This window comes from Chiloscyllium punctatum, chromosome 4 (genome assembly GCF_047496795.1).
Source record: "Chiloscyllium punctatum isolate Juve2018m chromosome 4, sChiPun1.3, whole genome shotgun sequence".
In the NCBI taxonomy this organism is placed as follows: Eukaryota; Metazoa; Chordata; class Chondrichthyes; order Orectolobiformes; family Hemiscylliidae; genus Chiloscyllium; species Chiloscyllium punctatum.
This window is the reverse complement of record NC_092742.1, coordinates 10,933,506-10,953,665: the sequence shown is the minus strand read 5'-3', so window position 1 is coordinate 10,953,665 and position 20,160 is coordinate 10,933,506. Positions and strand designations below refer to the sequence as shown.

Genomic DNA, 20,160 nt, shown 5'->3' with positions numbered 1-20,160 from the left:
TTTGTAATCATTAAAAACACAGAAATAGAGAACACACACCAGATCATCAACGCCACACTCACAGGAATCCGATTCACTAGAGAGGAAGAAAAGGACAACCAACTCCAATTTCTAGACGTGATGGTACAGAGAACACTGAACGGAGAATTCACCACAAAGGTTTACAGGAAAGCCACACACACACAGACCAAGTCCTGAACTACGAAAGCAACCACCCCAACACACACAAAAGAAGTTGCGTCAAGACACTATTCAAAAGGGCCACAACACACTGCAGCACACCAGAACTACAAAAAGAGGAAGAGGAACACCTCTACAATGTATTCGTCAAAAACGGATACCCTCGCAATTTTATCAACAGATGCCCAAGGGAAAGACAACGGAACGAGGACATGCCACAACCCAAAGGACTAGCCACACTACCATACATCAGGAGCATTTCTGAACTGACAGCCAGACTACTGCGACCACTAGGACTCATAACAGCACACAAACCAACAGTCACACTCAGACAACAACTCACCAGAACAAAGGACCCAATACCCAGCATGAGCAAAACCAATGTAGTGCACAAAATCCCATGCAAGGACTACACAAAACACTACATAGGACAAACAGGAAGACAGCTAACGATCCGCATCCATGAACACCAACTAGCCACGAAATGACACAACCTGCTTTCCTTAGTAGCCACACACGCAGATGACAAGCAACATGAACTTGACTGGGACAACACTACTATTATAGGACAAGCGAAACAGAACAGCCAGGGAATTCCTAGAGGCATGGCACTCATCCACAGATTCAATCAATAAGCACATCGACCTGGACCCAATATATCAACCGTTGCAATGGACAGCTGGAACTGACAACCGGAAGCAGCAGATTCAAACCACTACAAATGCCGGAGGAAAGATCACAGAAGCACTTCACAGGAGGCTCCCAAGCACTGAGGATGTCACCTAGACAGGGGATGAAACATCTGCAACACAAATTCCCAACTCAGCGAACAGAACCATATGTATGAGATAGTATCATAGTCAAGAGTGTGGTGCTGGAAAAGCACAGGTCAGGCAACATCTGAGGAGCAGAAGAATTGACAGTTCGGGCAAAAGCCCTTTCTGATGACAGAATTAAAGTTCATGATGATGGATCAGGTGCCAATCAAGTGAGTTTTTTAAGCGTTAAAATACCTTCTCTCCATTTTCAGGTCAGGAGTCGAGAGGCACATAGAAAAGGTAGGTGGATGAGACCGTAGGAATCTTTTCTTTGTCAGAGAGAAACAACTGATTACCTGGTGGCCCACAGGTTAGACAAACAGCCAGCTAGCAAGTCTACCTCAGCCCAAATGGGAACTGAACATGTGCTACTGGCATTATTCTCAACCAATCACCTAGTGAACTGAGCTAATCAGCCTCAATGGCAGGATCTCGGGGAATCCCATCCCAGCATGTACCTTTCCTGAGGCCTGCCCCCTACTGACAGAAACTGGCAGCCCGGGTGGTTCCGGATCACACTTAGCATATACACACTGCCTGGCTCAGTACACAAGCAGAGTCAAGGCTTGATACAGGAGGATCAGCCAAAGGAGGTGGTGGTACGGTGGGTAATATCCCAATCACTGAGCTCGAGGTTCTGGGTTCAAGCCCCATTCCAGGACTCAATGTCCAAGGGGAAGGTGGTGCTCCTGACACGGCTAACCAGGTTGAGTATCAAACTGCAAATCCAACAAGGACTGGAGAGATTCCCAGTCAGTGACTTGGAAAAGATTTGGGAGCCTCTACCATCACTACCGTTAGCTCCAGGCTACAACAGGTTTTTGTCAAATCCTCAGTAACATGGAGTGAGTGAACTGGACCATTGCACTTCAAGAATGTGCTCGTATTTAGTCCAAGTGAAAGGGACCATACCAAGCTGAGGAACTACGAAGCTCCACCTACCTCCCTCAGTGTTGCAAGTGTCCTCTTGTTAATTGTAGCTTGCTTGAACAGTTCCTTATTGTCCACTTCCAGTTCCTTCACCTTGGTTGTGGTCTCCATGTACCTGCCCACTTCCTTTTCTAGTGTTCTCTTTTCTTTCTCCATGCTCGACAGTTTCTGACTATTCTCATCAAGGATTGCATCTTTCAGCTCCACCTGCTGCCACAGCCGTTTGTTCTCTTTGTCCAAAGTCTTCTTGTCCTTTTCGAGTTGTGCAGCCTCGTGCTCTAACACCTTATTGTCCTTTTCCAATTTCTCCAGTCTTTTGCTGCATATCTTCAGCTCCTCCAAGTTCTTCTGCAGAACATGATTCTCATTCTCAGTGTCCTGCAGCTCCTTCTCCAGTTGCTGGATCTTTGTATTGCTGTTGTCTAGCGCCTGCTGAAGTCTCTGGTTCTCGGAATCCAGGCTTTGGTAGCTCATTTCCAATCGCTCAGATTTCCGAGTCAAGGCCCTCAACACTTCCACAGTTTTCCTCAGGTCATCCTTCTCCTTTTCCAGTTCTCGATTCTCCATTTCCACTTTGATCAGTTTTGTTCTCGTGAACTTCAACGTCTCCACCATCCTCCTTAGTTCTAAGTTCTCCTCATCCAATTGCTTATTGTCCTTTTCCACTGTCTCCAACTTGATCGACAAGTTTTGCAAACTATTGAGAGACTTCTTGAGTTTGCTGTTCTCGAGCTCAAGGTTTGAAATCTCCTGTTCCACATTCTCACACGTGAACCTCAAAGAGACCACCTGCTTCTGAAGTTGCTCATTCTCCTTCCCAAGTTTGTGAACATCCTTCTCCAGCTCCTCTGCCTTTTGCTCCTTCTCTTTATAGTGCAGGAGCTCCTTGTGGGCTTGCTTCTTTTCAATCTCCAGTTTGGCCAGCTTGCTGCTCGTTTCTGTGATTGTCTCATGAAGTATTTTGTTCTCCTTCTCGACGTCTTTCACTCTCGCATCTGCGCTGATCTGAGAACGTTCCCTCAGCGAACAGACCGTCTGCTTTAAGTGTTCATTCTCTTCCTCCAGTTCTTTTACCTGGTTACGAGGGATAAGAGAAAGTATCAGAAACAGCCAGCATATCTACATTAAAACTAAAACTCAGTGTTCACGTTGCTCAACACAAGCTCAGAAGTAAAACATGTCAGAATGTTTCCAACCCATTATCTTTTCCCCAAATATTAAATACAAAGCTAGCGGATTCACAATAAATGCAAATTAATATGCAAATGAAGAAAGGGTGATGTGGGAAAACCATTTTCACCCAGCGAGGAGTTAGGGTCTGGGATGCACTACCAGGAAATATGGTGGAGGCAGCTTCAATTGAGGCATATAAAGGAGGGCACTGGACGGGTACTTGGATAAAATTAGTTTGTAGGGAAAAGGCAGGAGGTTGGCACTAAGTAATAGAAGCTCAGTGCAGGCACGATAGGCTGGATGGTCTCTTCTGTACCGCTATATTTCTTCGATTTGGATTTTGTAGGAACAGCCAAAAGCTGATCCGACATGTCGTTGGAGGCAGCTGGTTGGCAGGGTTATGGTGAGACAGCAGAGTGTGCACGATCCAATATTACCAGCCTTTCAAGGAGCCAGTACAGGCATAACAAGTTGAATGGCCTCCTACTGTTCCATAAAGTTCTCTGAATCTAAGGCAAGGAGAAAGAGAAGGACAGACAGGAGACACTTGACCTCCTAGCGGACTAGAGCAGAAGGAGATTAAAGTGTTCCAACACACACACTGTTATCAGCTGGAAATTGTCGATTATTGGACAGATAGTTACTTGTTTAAAAATGGACAACAGGGAAATATTTCTTCAGTTGTCGATTATTGTTAGTCAAAAGTCTAGTACAGAAAAATCAGATGCTTTAAAAACCCAACACCCATCAGCTATTTATTCGATGTTTGCTTTTGATAGTAAGGCATTAATGAATTCAGGTTCTGTGACTCTATAGAATAAAATTTTGATTTACAGTAAAATCTGGTCGTAACAGTTCAGTTCCCCTTCAGTTTCCGTGTTGCAGAGTTTTAAAAAAAAAGTTCCTTTTTGGAAACACAATGTACCCAGTGTGGGAGGATCAACAGTCTGATAATCACCCTTATAAACCATATCATAAACTCTCCTTCCATGGTCAACATGCCAGGAGTGAGACTTCAACACAGGCCTTATGGGTCAGAGTCAGGGCGTGTCCCACAGAGTCACATGGCCTCATTGTGCAGCAAGGTGAAGATTATCTGTATCCATTACAGTCACCAGGCACTCAGGTGCAGGCTGTGTTGTGTCAATGCAGATCATTGATGGGATTCTCAACCTTGAAAGCCAATCCTCAGCCACACTTTTTCACACACATACGCACACAGAGACACACACATGCAGACAGACAGACAGACACACACACAGATTATACCCATGCACAGACACAGAGACAGGCGGACATACCCACAGATACAGACAGGCAGACACACCCACACAGACATACCCACCCACACACAGATATACCCACCCACGCAGACAGACAGGCGGACATGCCCACATACCCACACACAGAAACAGACTGACATACCCACTCCCCTAAGATTGCTCAAATTCTTTCCTGCCAATTGGGTAGCAGTGGCACACTGCTGGAAACTAGCTCCTGGCTGTCCACGTTTAGCTTGTGCAGCTCTTTAAGTCCTCGAGACAGAGGGTACATTCATAAGTCACCAAGAGGCTCAAAGGGCCGAATGGCCTGCTTTTAGTTATTCCCATTTTCTTGTATCTAATAGCGCGGTGTCCATTTCAATGTAATGACATCCACAATCACGATCAGCCCTGGGACCAAGCAATTACTGTCCTAAGATGTGAATTTCACGAGAGTGTGGTCAACCCACCTTGACACTGAATCATACAAGTTGTTTTAAGGAGCTTCTGAAAGGAGGAAGGAGGCAGGAGGAAGAGAAGTGTATGGAGGGAATTCAGAACGTTGACTGAGGCAGCTGGAGATGGGGCCAGCAGTGGTGGAGTGTTTAAAATCAGAGACCGCTTCAAGAGGCCAGAATTTGAGGAGTACAGACACCTGAATAGGTTACAGGGCTGCAGTGGATAAGGGAGATAGGGAGAGGCAAGGTCATCTTTAAAGGTGATGCCAGATAGGGAGCTGGATGTAAGTCAGAGAGAGTATGATGGGTCTGAAGGCAGAGTTTACCGCAATGCATGAAGCAGGAGCTAAATACATTTTACAGTAGTGCAGCTGGGTGTGTGTAGGACGGTGATGTTAAATGAGCTGCTGCAACAATTATTAAGTGAAATAAAAACAAAACACTACAGATGCTGGAAATCAGAAACAAAAACAGAACGTTGGTAAAACCCAGCGGGTATGGCAGCATCATTGGAGAGAGAAACAGAGTTAACATTTTGAGCTCGATATGACTCTTCTTTCATCTGAGGAAAATCATAGTGAACACCTTCAAGTTGTGCCTGGTGTTACCTGTCGCTCTCTCTCAGCTCGGAGGGTCTCCAAGCTTTCCCTGAGTTGGGTTTTGTCTTGTAGGAGCTCCTCACTCAGGTTTCCCAAATCCTGGTTACTCTGCTTCTCCTGATCGAGTTCAGATTGAAGTTTCTGCACCTGAATACAAAGTGATGGTCAGAAACCGGCTTGGGCAATGGTGAAGAGAGAACTGCATTGCTGTAGCAGTCTTTCACAACCATGGGACATCCTGAGTAGACGGGCAGGAGGCTGGAAGAACAGAGCAAGCCAGGCAGCGTCAGGAGCTGAAGAAGTCAATTTTTGGGTATAAGCCTTCTTCAGGACGGAGGGTGGGTGTGGGGGGAGCTGCAAACACCAGGGGGTGGGGGTGGGTTATGGGTAGGGGAAGGGCGGAGTGGTGAGGTAGGGATCGGTGAGTACAGGTGGTAGGTACAACCTGGTCGGTCGATGGGAGGAATGAATCCGATTGGTAGCTGGAAGGGCGGGTCATTTGGAGGGGCGGAGGGGAGGAATGGTGAGGTCATGGTGCTTTGGCAATGCGAAAGGGACTGAGTCCATGGCTGAGGGAGGCAGAGAACTTCTTCAACGTGGGCATCCTTTGAAAAGACTTGGCGGTGGTACAAACTTAGAGACTTCTCCACCCCCTGATGCTGCCTGGCTTGTTGTGTTCTTCCAGCCTCCTGTTTGTCTACTTTGGATTCTATCACCTACAGTTTTTCTGTCTCTAACTAAATGGGACATCCTAAAGCAGTCTACAGCCAATGAAGCGGCTCCTCAATGGCTGCAGTTGTAACTTGCGAAAAGCAGCGTTCAAGTGGTGAACAGCAAGATTCCACTGACACCAACACGATAATTACTCAAACATGTGATTTTAGTGCCTCCGGTGAGGAATAAATATTGGGTAGGACAATGGGGTGAGGGTATCTGCTTTCTCCATGGGGTGTCTGGGCCAGCATTTATTGGCCATCCCTAATTGCCCTTGAGAAGGTGATGGCGAGCTGTCTTCTGGAAGCCAGACTCCATTCCCTTAGGGAGGGAATTCCAGGATTTTAACTGAGCGACAGTGAAGGTACAGTGATATTTCCAAGTCAGGACAATGAGTGGTGCCGCAGGAGAACCTGCAAGGGGTGGTTTTGAAGTCCAGCGCAGTTTTGTTTCTAACTGCTTTTGAACATTTCTGAAGCCAAAAGCTTCTGCATCCCGCTGCCCCTCAAAGGAGATGGTACAGAGGCAAATACATCCGCTACTGGAATGTGACCTTTGACCTCACCACAAATGCCCAGTGCCAGGGTTGGGTAGCACTCTCCCTTTGGAATCAGGTGGTTTCAGATTCACTCGAGTGTCTTGTGCCCTCAATCCATGCAGGGCTGAGAGGGTGCTGCAGTGTTGGAGCTGTCATCGTTTCCTTTCAGAGGTCAAACTGAGGCCCTAACTGCCCAGTAGCATGGATCTAAAAGTCATCACATGCTGTTTCACAGAGGCTCATCCCCACCGGGCACTAAAACAGCCCACTTAGCTGACATCTCGCCCACCCCTTCCATCCCTTCACCACCGGCGCACAGTCACAGCAGTGTACACCGTCTGCATCAACTCACCAACGCTCCTTCACGAGGTTCCTTTCAAACCCACAACCATTAGCTCCTGGAAGGGTGAGGGCAGCAGGTGGGTAGAGGAAGGATGTTTCCAATGAGCAAGGAGCTCAGAACCAGGGGGTCACGGGGTCTAAGGAAAATGGGGCAAGCCATTTTGGACTGAGATGGGGAGAAATACCCTCATGAAGAAAGTGGTCAACCTGTGGAATTCATTATCACAGAAAGTCATCAAGCCAAAACATTGTATGATTTCAAGAGGAAGTTGGGTGTGAGAGTGGGGCTAAAGGGACCAGACAGTATGGGAGAACAGAGTTGGCTGATCAGCCATGATGATATTGAATAGTGGGGCAGGCTGGAGGGTCAAGTGGTCTACTCCTATCTTCTATGTTTCTACATAGATTCACAGGAACACCACCTCCCTACAAGTTCCCCTCCAAGCCACTCACCTTCCTGACTTGGAAATAGATCACCGTTCCTTCACTGCCGCTGGGTCAAAATCCTGGATCTCCCTCTCTACGGCATTAAGGGTCTACTTACAGCACATGGACTGCAGCGGTTCAAGGCGGCAGCTCACCCCCACCTTCTCATGGGGCAACTAGGGACGGGTAATAAATGCTGGCCCAGCCAGCGATCCCATGAATGAATTATTTTTTGAAAAGCCTCTTTTAGAATGGACCGCAGCCAAACATCCACGTGCCCATTTCAAACCTGGACGGTGAGGAGCTCGCTCTCTTTCTCTAGCTCCACGATCCTGGCATTGCTCTCCTCCACGCCCAGTAAAGCTTGCTGCAGCTCCTGAACCTCATGTTGCAGACTCTGATTCTCCTTCTCCAGCTTCAGGATCCGGCTCGACGCAGACTCATTCATCTCAAGCACAAATGACTTGCGGCTAGCTGCAAGCAAGATTAGACACGCGTTACAAACAGATTGAAATTGGCAGCAAATTCAATAAAGGAAACCAAGCAGAAATGGTCAGTCAGTGACTAGACATCATTGGGAGAAGGAAGAAGAAGTTACAATGTTTTGGAATGCACTGCCTGGTGAGTGACGCAAGCTGACTGAATAACGTTTCAAAGGGAATTAGCTAAAAAAAACACGAGAAAATATTTACAGGCTTAAGGGGAACATGAAGACAACTTTGTGGGGCTTGGGGCGATGGTAGAAATGATCAAATTGATGCATTCAGATCCCAGTATCAGATCAGGTTTCCCTTTGAGTGTTAATGGTCCCCAACAGGATGTTAACATGAGGATCTGCAAAATAATACTTAAGATTGGCTGCAGTAGGGATTTGCAGGATTATGGTGGTGGGAAACAAGAAAAGTGGGACTCAATGGGCTGAATGGCCTCCTACTTAGGTGTTGTCTCTTTATAAGTTTGAAAATGAGAAAAGCTAGAGCTGTGCACCTGAACATAGAACGCTATTGTCACAATCTAAAAGCTGAACTTTTCATTCTCAATTACAGACACCTCCCTTTACCAACTCTCAACATTCAGATCTCTGTTTGAGTCAATGTCAATTTTATAAAACTCTGCAAATACCCTCATTGCAGGTAAACAGCATTTCTACAATCAAGGGAGATAGCACAGTGACATCTACACTTTTAGCAAAGCGAGTACTCAGCTAAAAGTTCCCTCAGAATAAAATCACGCCATCTTCACAATAACACACACGCTGGGCAGTGACCATTTCCAACAGGAGGGCATCTAACCATTGCCCCTCAACATTCATTGGCCTCACCATCACTGATCTGAAGAACAGTCACATCACCATATTCCCACAATGCAACTGGAGCCTGTAACTCCCCAATCTTATTTCCTCTGTGCATTCACACACAGGAAAAACAACCCTGATTTAGACCTTCCTTACTCTGACTTTACCTTAACTTGCTACCCACTCTGCTGCTGCCAAATGTATCACTGAGTATTTTGCCAACCCTTTACTATTCTCCCTTGGTTCCCACACCTTTGCTAAATTAGTTTAAAGCTCTCTCAACAGCACTATCAAAACACCTTGCAAGGAACTCAGTCCCAGCTCTATTCAGAAGCAACCCCTCCAACATCCCCAGAGTCAGTCCCAGTGACCCAGAAATCTAAACCCCAGCTCCTGCATTATCTTTCCAGCCACCTGTTCATCTGCCTTACCCTCCTATTTCTATACTCACTTGAATTTGGCACTGGGAGTAATCTGGAGATTATTACATTTGATGTCCTGCTTGCTAGTTTCCTGCCGAGCTCCCTAAATTGTAAGACTACATTCCCCTTCCTGCTCAAGTCACTGGTACCAATTTGAACCGTTACCCCTGGGTGTTCACCCTCTCTCAGTAGCCGCTCTGTGACATCATGAACGCTGACACCACACACGGCAACATACCATCCTGGAATTACATTCACTGCCACAGAAAAGCCTACCTGTTACGCTCACTAAGGAGTCCCCTATCATCACATTAAGGGCAGCATGATGGCACAGTGGACAGCACTGCTGTCTCATAGCACCAGGGTCCGAGGTTTGATTCCAGCCTCGGGCGACTGTCTGTGTGGAGTTTCCACATTCTCCCCCGTGTCTGTGTGGGTTTTCTCCAAGTGTTGGGGGTTTCCTCCCACAATCCAAAGATGTGCAGGTTAGGTCAATTGGCCTGCTAAGTTGCCCATAGTGTTAGGTGCATTAGTCAGAGGGAAATGGGTTACTCTTCGGAAGGTCGGTGTGGACTTGTTGGGCCGAAGGGCCTGTTCCCGTGATGTACATCTCTATGACTCCATGACATCATCCAGGACAAAACAGCCCACTTGATTGTTTGTGGACTTTGTGCCATTCATCGGCAGTGGTGTGTACCATCTACAAGGCACAGTATCATCCAAACCCACGCTCACTACTATTGAGCAATCCAAGGACAGCAGAAACATAGGAACACTACCACCTTCAAGTTCCCCTCCAAGCCACTCACCCTCCTGTCTTGGAAACATATTGTCCATTCTTTCAGTGCCGCTGGGTCAAAATCCTGTAATGTCCTCCGTTATTCTGAGGGCACCTACATGCCAAGCACTGCAGTCATTCAAGAAAGAAGCTCACCATCACCTTCTCAAGGGCAATTAGGGATGGCAGTAAATTAGCAGGTTTTGAGAAGATTTGTCACTCAGGTTGAGGCTCTGGATGTAGGTTTGCTCGCTGAGCTGGAAGGTTCATTTTCAGATATTTCGTCACCATACCAGGTATCATCATCAGTGAGCCTTCGGATGAAGCACTGGTGGCATGGCCCACTTTTTATTTATGTGTTTAGATTTCCTTGGGTTGGTGATGCCATTTCCTGTTCTTTTTCTCAGGGGTGGTAAATGGGATCCAAGTCAATGTGTTTGTTAGCAGAGTTCTGGGTGGAATGCCACATAGGAATTCTTGTGTCTCTGTTTGGCTTGTCCTTGGATGGATGTGGTATCCCAGTTGAAGTGGTGTCCTTTCTCATCTGTATGTCCATCCTCATCGGAGCTACAGAAGCAATCATCCCAACACCCACCAAACAAAGCTGCATTAGAACGTTATTCCAATAAACCACCACATACTGCAACACAGAGGAACTATGAACAGCCGAGGGAAATCACCTATACTGTGCATTCAAAAAGGCCATTCTCCCCTACATCAAAGACATCTCAGAAATGACTGCCAAACTACTCAGTCCTCTTGGTATCATGGTAGCCCACAAACCCACCAACACACTAAAACAGCAGCTAATGAACTTGAAAGACCCTATACAGACAATGAGCAAAACTAATGCTGTTTACAAAACACCTTGCAACTGTAACAAACACTACATTGGACAACAGGCAGAAAACTAGCCACCAGGATACATGAACACCAATTAGCCACAAAAAGAAACACTCTCACTACTATCCTCACATACGGATGAAGAAGGACACCCCTTCTACTGGGACAACACACCCATCCTAGGACAAGCTAAACAAAGACATGCATGAGAATTCCTAGAAGCACGGCATTCCAACCGGAACTCTATCAACAAACACATTGACTTGGATCCCACACTTACTTACCCCCGAGAAAAAGAACAGGAAATGATATCACCACAGGAAATGAAGTTACCAACTCAAGGAAACCTAAGCACAAATAGAAAGTGGGCCATACTACCAGTGCTTCATCCGGAGGCACCTTCAAGCTCAGCAAGCAAACCTACATCCAGAACAGAGCACTGCTGCCTCACAGCACCAGGGTCCCAGGTTCGATTCCAGCCTTGGGTGACTGTCTGTGTGGAGTTTGCACATTCTCCCCGTGTTTGTGTGGGTTTCCTCCGGGTGCTCCAGTTTCCTCCCACAGTCCAAAGATGTGCAGGTCAGGAGAATTAGCCATGCTAAATTGCCCATAATGTTAGATGCATTACTAAGAGGGAAATGTGACTGGGTGGGTCACTCTTCGGAGGGTCAGTGTAGACTTATCGGGCCGAAGGGCCTGTTTCCGCACTGTAGGGAATCTAATCTAATCTAAATACTATGTTCATCAGTGATACCCACATGCCACGAAGAAATAAAAACAAACAGCAAATTCATGTTCATTAATGGCAGAGAAGTTATTCTTTCCATCTAAAATTACTCATAGCCAAATGACACTTAAAAAGCATGAACAAGGCAACTGTGTTGAGATGGAACTCAAAGGAAAAGTAACCAGGATGTAGCATTCTGAAAAGCCTTTTGTTGCAGAGTTTGAAGAGTTCAGTTGGCTTCAGAATTACAAAAAAAATCCTTTTGTGCAGATCCATCTTTCAATTAAGTGTTTGCCTATTATTGGGGATTGCTGAAGGGAAAGTTTGTTCACTTGTCAATTCATTTCTCATTCCACAAGCAGTTGCTCGATGAAGTTAAGATGTTTGTCCATCAAAGGGCTGCTCACATCAAAGAAATCTTACTGCATTCTCTTTTGTCAAAAAGCATTGCTGCAGGTAAACACTTCATTATTGTGCCACTGGGGCTTTGGCTCAATGCTTGATTTTCAAGCTAATCTTTTAGGTTTAAATTCTAGTCCATTCTCAGGATGATTATCCACATGGAATTTTATTCACCATCTTCTGAATGATCGGTGTTGTGCTGAGGGCCTCAACTTACCACAATTTGTATCAACAATAGACATGGGGAAGAAAAACATTTTTTTTTTATTCATACACGGGATGAGATTGTCGCATTTATTACCCATCCCCAATTGTCCAGAGGGCAGTTAAGAGTCAACCACATTGCTGTGGGTCTGGAGTCACACGTAGGCCAGACCAGGTGAGGATGACAGTTTCCTTCCCTAAAGGATATGACTGAACTGAAAGTATCACTATGATAGTATCGAATGGCGGAAGAGGCTGAATGGCCCACTCCTGTTCCTATTTCTCATGGTCTCATTATGAGGAGGACCTACAGGTGATGCAGATGAATACAAATGCGTTGAGAGAGGGGGCAAAAAATCTGGCAGATGGAGTATAATGTGCAGAGCATGCAGATGTTCACTTTGGTAGGAAGAATTTAAAAAAGAAGAATATTACTTAAAATGGATGATGAGTTCAGAATTCAAAGTTGCAGGTTGATTCAGATGTTGGGTTGCACGAGTCAGAAAAAGTGACCACATTGTACAGCAAGTTATTCAGAATGCTCACGAAATGCTACATTTTATTACAAGAGGTGCTGAACCTAAAAGTAAAGATTTCACACTTCAGTTACAAAGGGCATTGGTGAGGCCACATTTCGAATACGGTGCTTTGTTTTGGTCTCCTTATTTGAGAAAGGATGTAAATGTATTGAAGGCGGTTCAGATTGACACTAAACGTGAGCAGGCTGCCTTATGAGGAAAGGGTGGACAAACTGGGCTCGAGTCCAGTGGAGGTTTAGAAACGTGAGTGGAGTAACATTGCTGAGGTACACACGATCCTGAAACCGTCTTGGCACAGTGGGTGTGGAAAGGACATTTCCTCTTGTGAGTCAGCCCAAAAGGTAGGGGGCTCTGTTTTTGGCCAGAGATTTTTCTCTTGGAGGGTTGAAAGATTTTGGAACACTCTGCCTCCAAAGGCAGTGCAGGGAGGGTCACTGAATATTTTTTTAGGTGGAGATAAACGGGGGAATCAAAGCTTATCAGAAATGTGGAATTTGACACACACCAACCAGTCCCAAACTTATTGAATGGTGGAGGATTCTTGAGGCCTATGTCTGTACCTATGATCATACGTTTGTGACCCGTGCAAACCAAAAGTAGCCCTCAAGAAAGTCTCTAAAGGAAACACTTAAAAAAAAAAGACTCCTGGCGTAGGGACAGGTTAATAAACTCAGAACTAATTGCAGAATATAAAGTTGTTTGTCCAAACAGAAGTTGTAATGTGTATTATAATGTGTATCATAATACTCTTTCAACGATCTCTACAAAGAGAGGCATAGTCTATAAAAGTTTTGCTGAACCTAACTTAAACAACTTAACCTTCCTGCGCTGGACAGAATGGGCGATATGGGGCTCAGGGACAGGGAATGCACCAGTGCCGATGGTTTCTCTCCCTGGCCTGGGCTACGTGGTCTAATACTCACCATCCAGAAGGTCGGTGCTCTTTGACATCTGCTCCAGCTCCCAGCCCAGGTGCGCGGACTCATTCATACTCTGTTTCTTCTCTATTTCCAGAACCATGTTCTCCTCGAGAAGCTCCTCAATGCGTTTCCGATCAGCCTCCCGATCCTTCAGAGAGCGGACATACAAATCAGTGTTAGTTGTTCAAAACGCAAAACTTCAGCCCGAGCCCAGTAACTGGTGCCCAGTCTCCTCTCACCAGATCCACCCATTCGTTGGAGTCGATGGGTGAAAGCACATATCACTGGATCTCAGCTGTAGGGGCGGGTCGCCAATCCAACCCAGAGGGAAGATGTGAAAATTCCGACTGGAACCTCATGGAATCATCTGGGAGCTACAAAAGTGGGCCGTCAGTGGGGAACATTGGAGCAGGAGGATGCCATTTCAGCCCTCAGACCTTATTCCATCATTCAATTAAGTAGTGGTTTATCTTTATCTTAATCCCATCCACCACCTGGATTTTGGGACCCTGGGTACTTGTACCTAACAGAAACGGAGTGCAATGTGGGGCAGCATGGTGGCTCAGTGGTTAGCACCGATGCCTCAGTGCCAAGGACCTGCATTAAGTTCCATCGTCGGGCAACTGTCTGTGTGGAGTTTGCACATTCTCCCAGTGTCTGCATGGGTTTCCTCCCACAGTCCAGGGGTGACCTTATAGAGGTTTACAAAATTATGAGGGGCATGGATAGGGTAAATAGGCAAAGTCTTTTCCCTGGGTTCAAGGAGTCCAGAACTAGATTTAGGGCAAGAGGGGAAAGATATATAAAAAAAAGAGAGACCTACAGGGCAACATTTTCACGCAGAGGGTGGAACGTGTATGGAATGAGCTGCCAGAGGACGTGGAGGCGGCTGGTACAATTGCAACATTAAGAGGCATTTGGATGGGTATATGAATAGGAAGGGTTTGGAGGGATATGGGCCGGGTGCTGGCAGGTGGGACTAGATTGGGTTGGGATATCTGGTTGGCATGGACGGGTTGGACCCAAGAGTCTGTTTCCATGTTGTACATCTCTATGACTATGTGCAGGCTTGGGTAGATTGGCCGTGGGAAATGTAGGGATGTGGTGGTGGTGGTGGTGGTGTGGTGTTAATGTCCACTGAATGGTTCTGAAGGAGGGTTACTGCACCCAAACGTTAACTCAGTTTTCTCTCCACAGATGCTGCCAAACCCATTCAGTTTTTCCAGCAATTGCTTCAGAGGGTTGGTGTGGATTCGGTGGGCTGAATGGCCTGCTGTAGGGAATCTATAATTTTATGTAGAACTCGAGCCATATCTAATACAGACTGAGCACAACAGGACGACCACAGAGCAGTCAACCGGAATCTGGGATCCGTCAGACAGCATAAATACTCAGACATTCGCATCTCTCAACAACACTCCAATCAACAACTTTGATATTTTGATGTTAGCTCCTCGTTAGATGTTCTAAAGGTTACAGTGGGGGGGGGGGGGGGGGGGGGGGTTTATCACTGAGCCCTGCACCAATGTGGAGTATTACTTGCCATTTCGTGGTCCTGTAGTTTTGATTTGAGCTGCAGGTTCTCCTTTTCCAGGTCATGCAGCTTGTCACATCGAGCCCGTGCAATGATCAGCTGTTCCTCCAACATGGACTTGGTCTCAATTAAAACTATATTGTCTTCACGGAGTTCCTAAACGGAAGAAAGGTACAACTTCAAAGACCCTGTTGAAATCAACTCCCAAAGCCTTTTCAACTCCAAGTTAATTAAATTACTGCATTTAAAAAAAAACATTTTATAAGAGCATTCTGGAGATTTTTACAGAACTTTCTACAGTGATTTGTGGAGGTTAATGTCCACTGAATGGTTCTGAAGATGGGTCACTGAATCCAAAACATTAACTCGGCTTTCTCTCCACAGATGCTGCTAAACTTGTTCAGTTTTTCCAGGAATTTCTGTTTTTGTTTCCAGTGCCTCTAACGATATGTTACACTCTCTGTGCTGCACTAGAGAATCAGCCGAGATTATAGATTTAAATTTCAGCTCAGAACAGTCAACGTTTGGACTAATTTTCTCTATTGGTGATGATGATTCTGGTAACCATTAAATCATCTGATGTTCCTGCCCTCTGAGATCACAGCAAGGGAAGTCAGCTAAAAAGATTTTTTATAACGGACTACCAATCCGCTTTTACCAAACCTTTTCAAAAATATTCTTCATTCGTAAAATTTACAAAAATATATCACAAAACATTTCTACTTGAAAACTGCAGAATCTGTAAGAAAATTCAACTAGCTCCAGACTGCACTGAGTGCCTCAATATAACTGCAATACTCTTAATATTTATAATATCTACTCTATATCCTGCACACACCCAGAGGGCAAAATTATTCAAATTGAAACTTACTGAAAGTGCAAGAGAAATCAATTTTTCTGCACCATGATCCATCCTCAGGTACCACAACACAATTCCAATATTTTTGATGCTTACAATGCACATCTTCTTTAGGCACAAAGCCCAATAAGAGTCTACAGTTTCCAGCTCCAGAGTACTTTGGCTGAAAGGTCTCAATCAGGCCTTTCTCCATCGTGCTTTGGCATTGGCTGCAGACCCAAGCTGATGTTTGTCTCGGTGTGCATCAGTAGGAATAGCCCTTGGAGCACAGAGCCCTGCATCCTGGAGCTGCTCAAAACAGACCTTGACAAAACCATTGCTTCTCTCTACAGATCTTGGGGGGGCAGCACTGCTTAGCAGTGGTTAGCACTGCTGCCTCTCAGTGCCAGGGACCCAGATTCGATTCCAGCCTTGGACGTGTGTGTGTGGAGTTTGCACGTTCTCCCTGTGTCTGCATGGGTTTCCTCCCACGGTCCAAGGATGTGCACGTCAGGTGAATTGGCCATGCTAAATTGCCCAAAATGTCAGGTGCTTTAGTCAGAGGGAAATGGGTCTGGGTGGGTTACTCTTCAGAGGGCCGTTGTGGACTTGTTGGGCTGAAGGGCCTGTTTCCACACTGTCGGGGAAGCTAATCATCTCCTTTACCAATGCAAATCAGTCCCTTCCCGAATACAACCACCTTGAGGGCACCATTCCTCCAGGAACAATTAGGGACTGGGCTGACCTAACAATGTCTCTATCCCCTGAATGAAATGAAAAGCATAACTTTCAAAAAGGCAATTGGAGAAATAGATGAATGGCATAAAATTACAGGGCTACGGGATGTGGAATGAATTGAATAGCTGCCACCAATGTATTATGTGAGCCAAAAAGTTGAAGATTAGGAAGGATTCACAGCAGGAACCAGATCACACTTTGCAGTGAACAAAGTTTGTTTAAACAGCGTATTATAGCAAGTATCTCCAGAGTCTACTTAAAAGCTTTGACAAGCTACACGATCAAAGCTGTAGAAATTTCTCCTGGTAAGAGTAGGGACATTTCTCCAGCAAGATGCAGTAAATGGACGACATGTGTATTACAACTTAGATAGGTAAAAACTAAACCCAGCCACCTCTAAACAGTGATGGACTGAAATAATGACATTTATTTCTGTTCTAAAACCGAAAGAACTGCAGATGCTGGAAATCCGAAACAGAAATTGCTGGAAAAGCTCAGCAAATCTGTCAGCATCTGTGGAGAGAGATCAGTGTTAAAGTTTTGTGTCCAGTGACCCTTCCTCAGAACATCCCAAAGAAAGGTCACCAGACCTGAAGTATTAAGTCTGGCTTCTCTCTACAGATGCTGCCAGACCTGCTGAGATATTCCACCAACTTTTGTTATTGTATCTGTTCTGCCCGTTAATAGTGGTATCACCATCTGTCACTGGAAAAGAAAGTGATGAAGAGATGCAGCTTACTTCCATTCTGGCCTTATAGAAATCCACATCATGTAGCCTCTCCCTGCATCGTATAAGATCATTCTCCAGTCTGTCCACCCTGCCTGCTTTCTCTCTCAGTGAGTCCAGCTCATCCCGATAGGCTCTGACAGAGCGTGCCTCTGTGGTCAGCTGCATGTTCTGTGCAAGATCCAAAAGAATTTGTTGTTAACTTTTATTTCCCCTCCCTAAAAAGATTTACCAGGACGTTGCTGGGTCTGGAGGGTTTGACCTACAAAGGAGAGTCTGGGACCTTTTCTCCATGTAGTGTAGGAGGCTGACCGTAGAGATTTATAAAATCATGAGGGGCTTTGATAAGGTCTTTTCCCCAGGGTCGGGGAATCAAAAACACGAGAGCATCGGTTTAAGGTGAGAGGGGAAAGATTTAAAGGGGACCTGAGGGGCAAATATTTCAAACAGAGGGCAGTGCCTGTATGGAACGAGCTGCCAGAGGAAGTGGGAGATGCAGGTATAGTTACATTTAAACAGGAGCATGACTAGGACAGATTTAGAGGAATATGGACCAAATGCAGGCAGATGGGATTAGTTTAGTTTGGGATTATGATCAGCAATTGTTCCATACCATTTACGGCTATTTTGGGATTACAGTCGTTAGGTACTTGTTTGTAACAGACCCGACCATCGAGTCAGGCATTTTTCGTCATGTTGATCTCTACAATAGCACAGGAACAGTTCATTCAGCCCAATGCATCCAAATCGATATTTACACTCCAAACAAGTCAGAGTTGGACCAACGGGTCTATTTCTGTGCTGTGTAACTCTATCATAGAGTGAGATACAATGGGATGGAAGAGGACTTTTGGAATATTGCATGCAATTCTGGTCTCCTCTTTATTGGAAAGATGTTGTGAAACTTGAAAAGGGTTCAGAGAAGATTTACAAGGATGTTGCCAGGGTTGGAGGCTTTGAGCTATAGGGAAGAGGTTGAATAGGGTAGGGATGTTTTCCCTGGAGTGTCAGAGGCTGAGAGGTGACCTTATAGAGGTTTATAAAATCATGAGGAGCATGGATAGGATAAATAGACAAGGTTTGTTCCCTGGGCATGTTGGACCACAATCCACTGAGGCAGGACAGTGAGACCCAGTTGAATCACGTTTGATGCAGGAACTAAGAGGGGCTCTCCTTGCCTCTTGTCGTAACCTCTGCACCTCCATGTCAAGCCGCTCCACTTCATGTTTGGAGTCAGTAAGCTGCTCAGCTTTATCTTCCCTGCGGACAAGGAGAAGTTATTATCAACTGACTTTTATAAACAGCTTCCTTCAAAATCCATTGCCATACTATCATTTGAAATTTTCAGATTTGCCTGCAGATAAATTCCATCACAGTGGACAATCTTTCTTTGTTATTTACTTGTGAGACATGGGTGGCACTGGCTGGGCCAACATTTACTGCCTATCCCTGACTGCCCTCGAGAAAGTGGTAGTAAGCTGCCTTCTTGAATGGATACACCCACAGTCCTGTTAGCACCGGAAATTTCAGGATTTTGACCGCAGGACAGTGAAGGAATGGCAATATAATTTCCAAAACGAGACGGTGGGGAACTTGCTGCTGGACATCCTACCATACGTGTTATCTTTGTTCCACAGTCATGGAAGAGCAGGTGCTCACTCTTAATATCCAGCTTGTAACACCAGCTTTCTCTGCAGAGTGATTTGGTGATTATTCTCAGAATGCAAGTAATTTGAGGGCAAGAGCACTTAAAAAGGAGACAGACATTGGCAAATCTGCCCCTTACGCGAACCATCAGAAATGTCTACATTACAGCTCTTGCTGTATTTGCTTTCTCGTTGTAATACTGTGAGCAGGAGCTGTGCTTGTGTGGGTTTCCCCGCAGCTTGTAACCAATGGGAATGGTGCCTTACAAATACCTGCAACCTGATACCATAAATAATAGATGTCAGGCAATTCAGATTATCGCTGAGGGTACCAAACCTCCAATTCAACATTGCAATGATCAAGGAATCAACTTCAATGCTCTGTTGGTACTGAGCATTCTCCAGAGCTAGCCATAACTTTGCATGCCTCATTCTGTCTGAACACTGCATGATCTATATGTCCATGTATGTTATGATCTGCTGTACTGCTCACAAAACAAAACTTTTCACTGTACTTAGCCACATGAGACAACATTAAATCAAAATCAGCTAGTGTTGCACTGTACACGAGGGAGCACACATGTTTAATGACAGGAGTTTGCATTTATATAGCATCCTTCTGCTCTATGACCAACAAATTACTTTTGAAGCGGCCGGTACACTCTCTCAAAGCTTTCTAAAGCGAGAGCTCTTTGAAAGTCAGGCATTTTGAGAATGTGCCATGTATCTTTTGTGAAAGCATCAACTCCAGTGGAATGGTTTTACCAGGACGAGTTAATGAGGTGCTCCATGGCATTAAACTAGCGTCCTGCCTCACTGCCTGCCCACTGGTCTGTGTCCATGCTTCAAATGACACTTGACTGCATGTGACCGAAATTAGCTCCAAATCACCCACTGCCCAAAGCACTCGTTCTGAAATTCGGCAAAGTTCCAAATCTGACAAAATTCCTAAATCTGTTACAGCCTCACTTTAGAGGCTGTTGGTTTTCAAAGCGGGTGTGTGTACCTGCATTTTGAAAGGGAAACTTGACAGATGCTGGAATCCAGGGAATACTGGAAATACTCAGCAGATTGGCAGCATCCATGGACAGAGAAACAGCTCGAATTT

The 20,160-nt window shown here is 45.5% G+C and overlaps 1 protein-coding gene across 1 annotated transcript in view; it reads right to left on the bottom strand.

Annotated features, from left to right (window-relative positions):
• Positions 1-20,160, bottom strand: part of ccdc88c (coiled-coil domain containing 88C) — a 249,097-nt gene that overhangs the window by 83,067 nt on the left and 145,870 nt on the right. The window contains exons 9-15 of the mRNA XM_072568054.1: positions 18,585-18,666; positions 17,419-17,577; positions 15,113-15,259; positions 13,573-13,717; positions 7,730-7,914; positions 5,430-5,567; positions 1,941-3,002 (exon numbers count right to left, since the gene is read on the bottom strand). Coding sequence (XP_072424155.1) covers positions 1,941-3,002; positions 5,430-5,567; positions 7,730-7,914; positions 13,573-13,717; positions 15,113-15,259; positions 17,419-17,577; positions 18,585-18,666 — 1,918 coding nt within the window. The remainder of the gene's footprint in view (positions 1-1,940; positions 3,003-5,429; positions 5,568-7,729; positions 7,915-13,572; positions 13,718-15,112; positions 15,260-17,418; positions 17,578-18,584; positions 18,667-20,160) is intronic.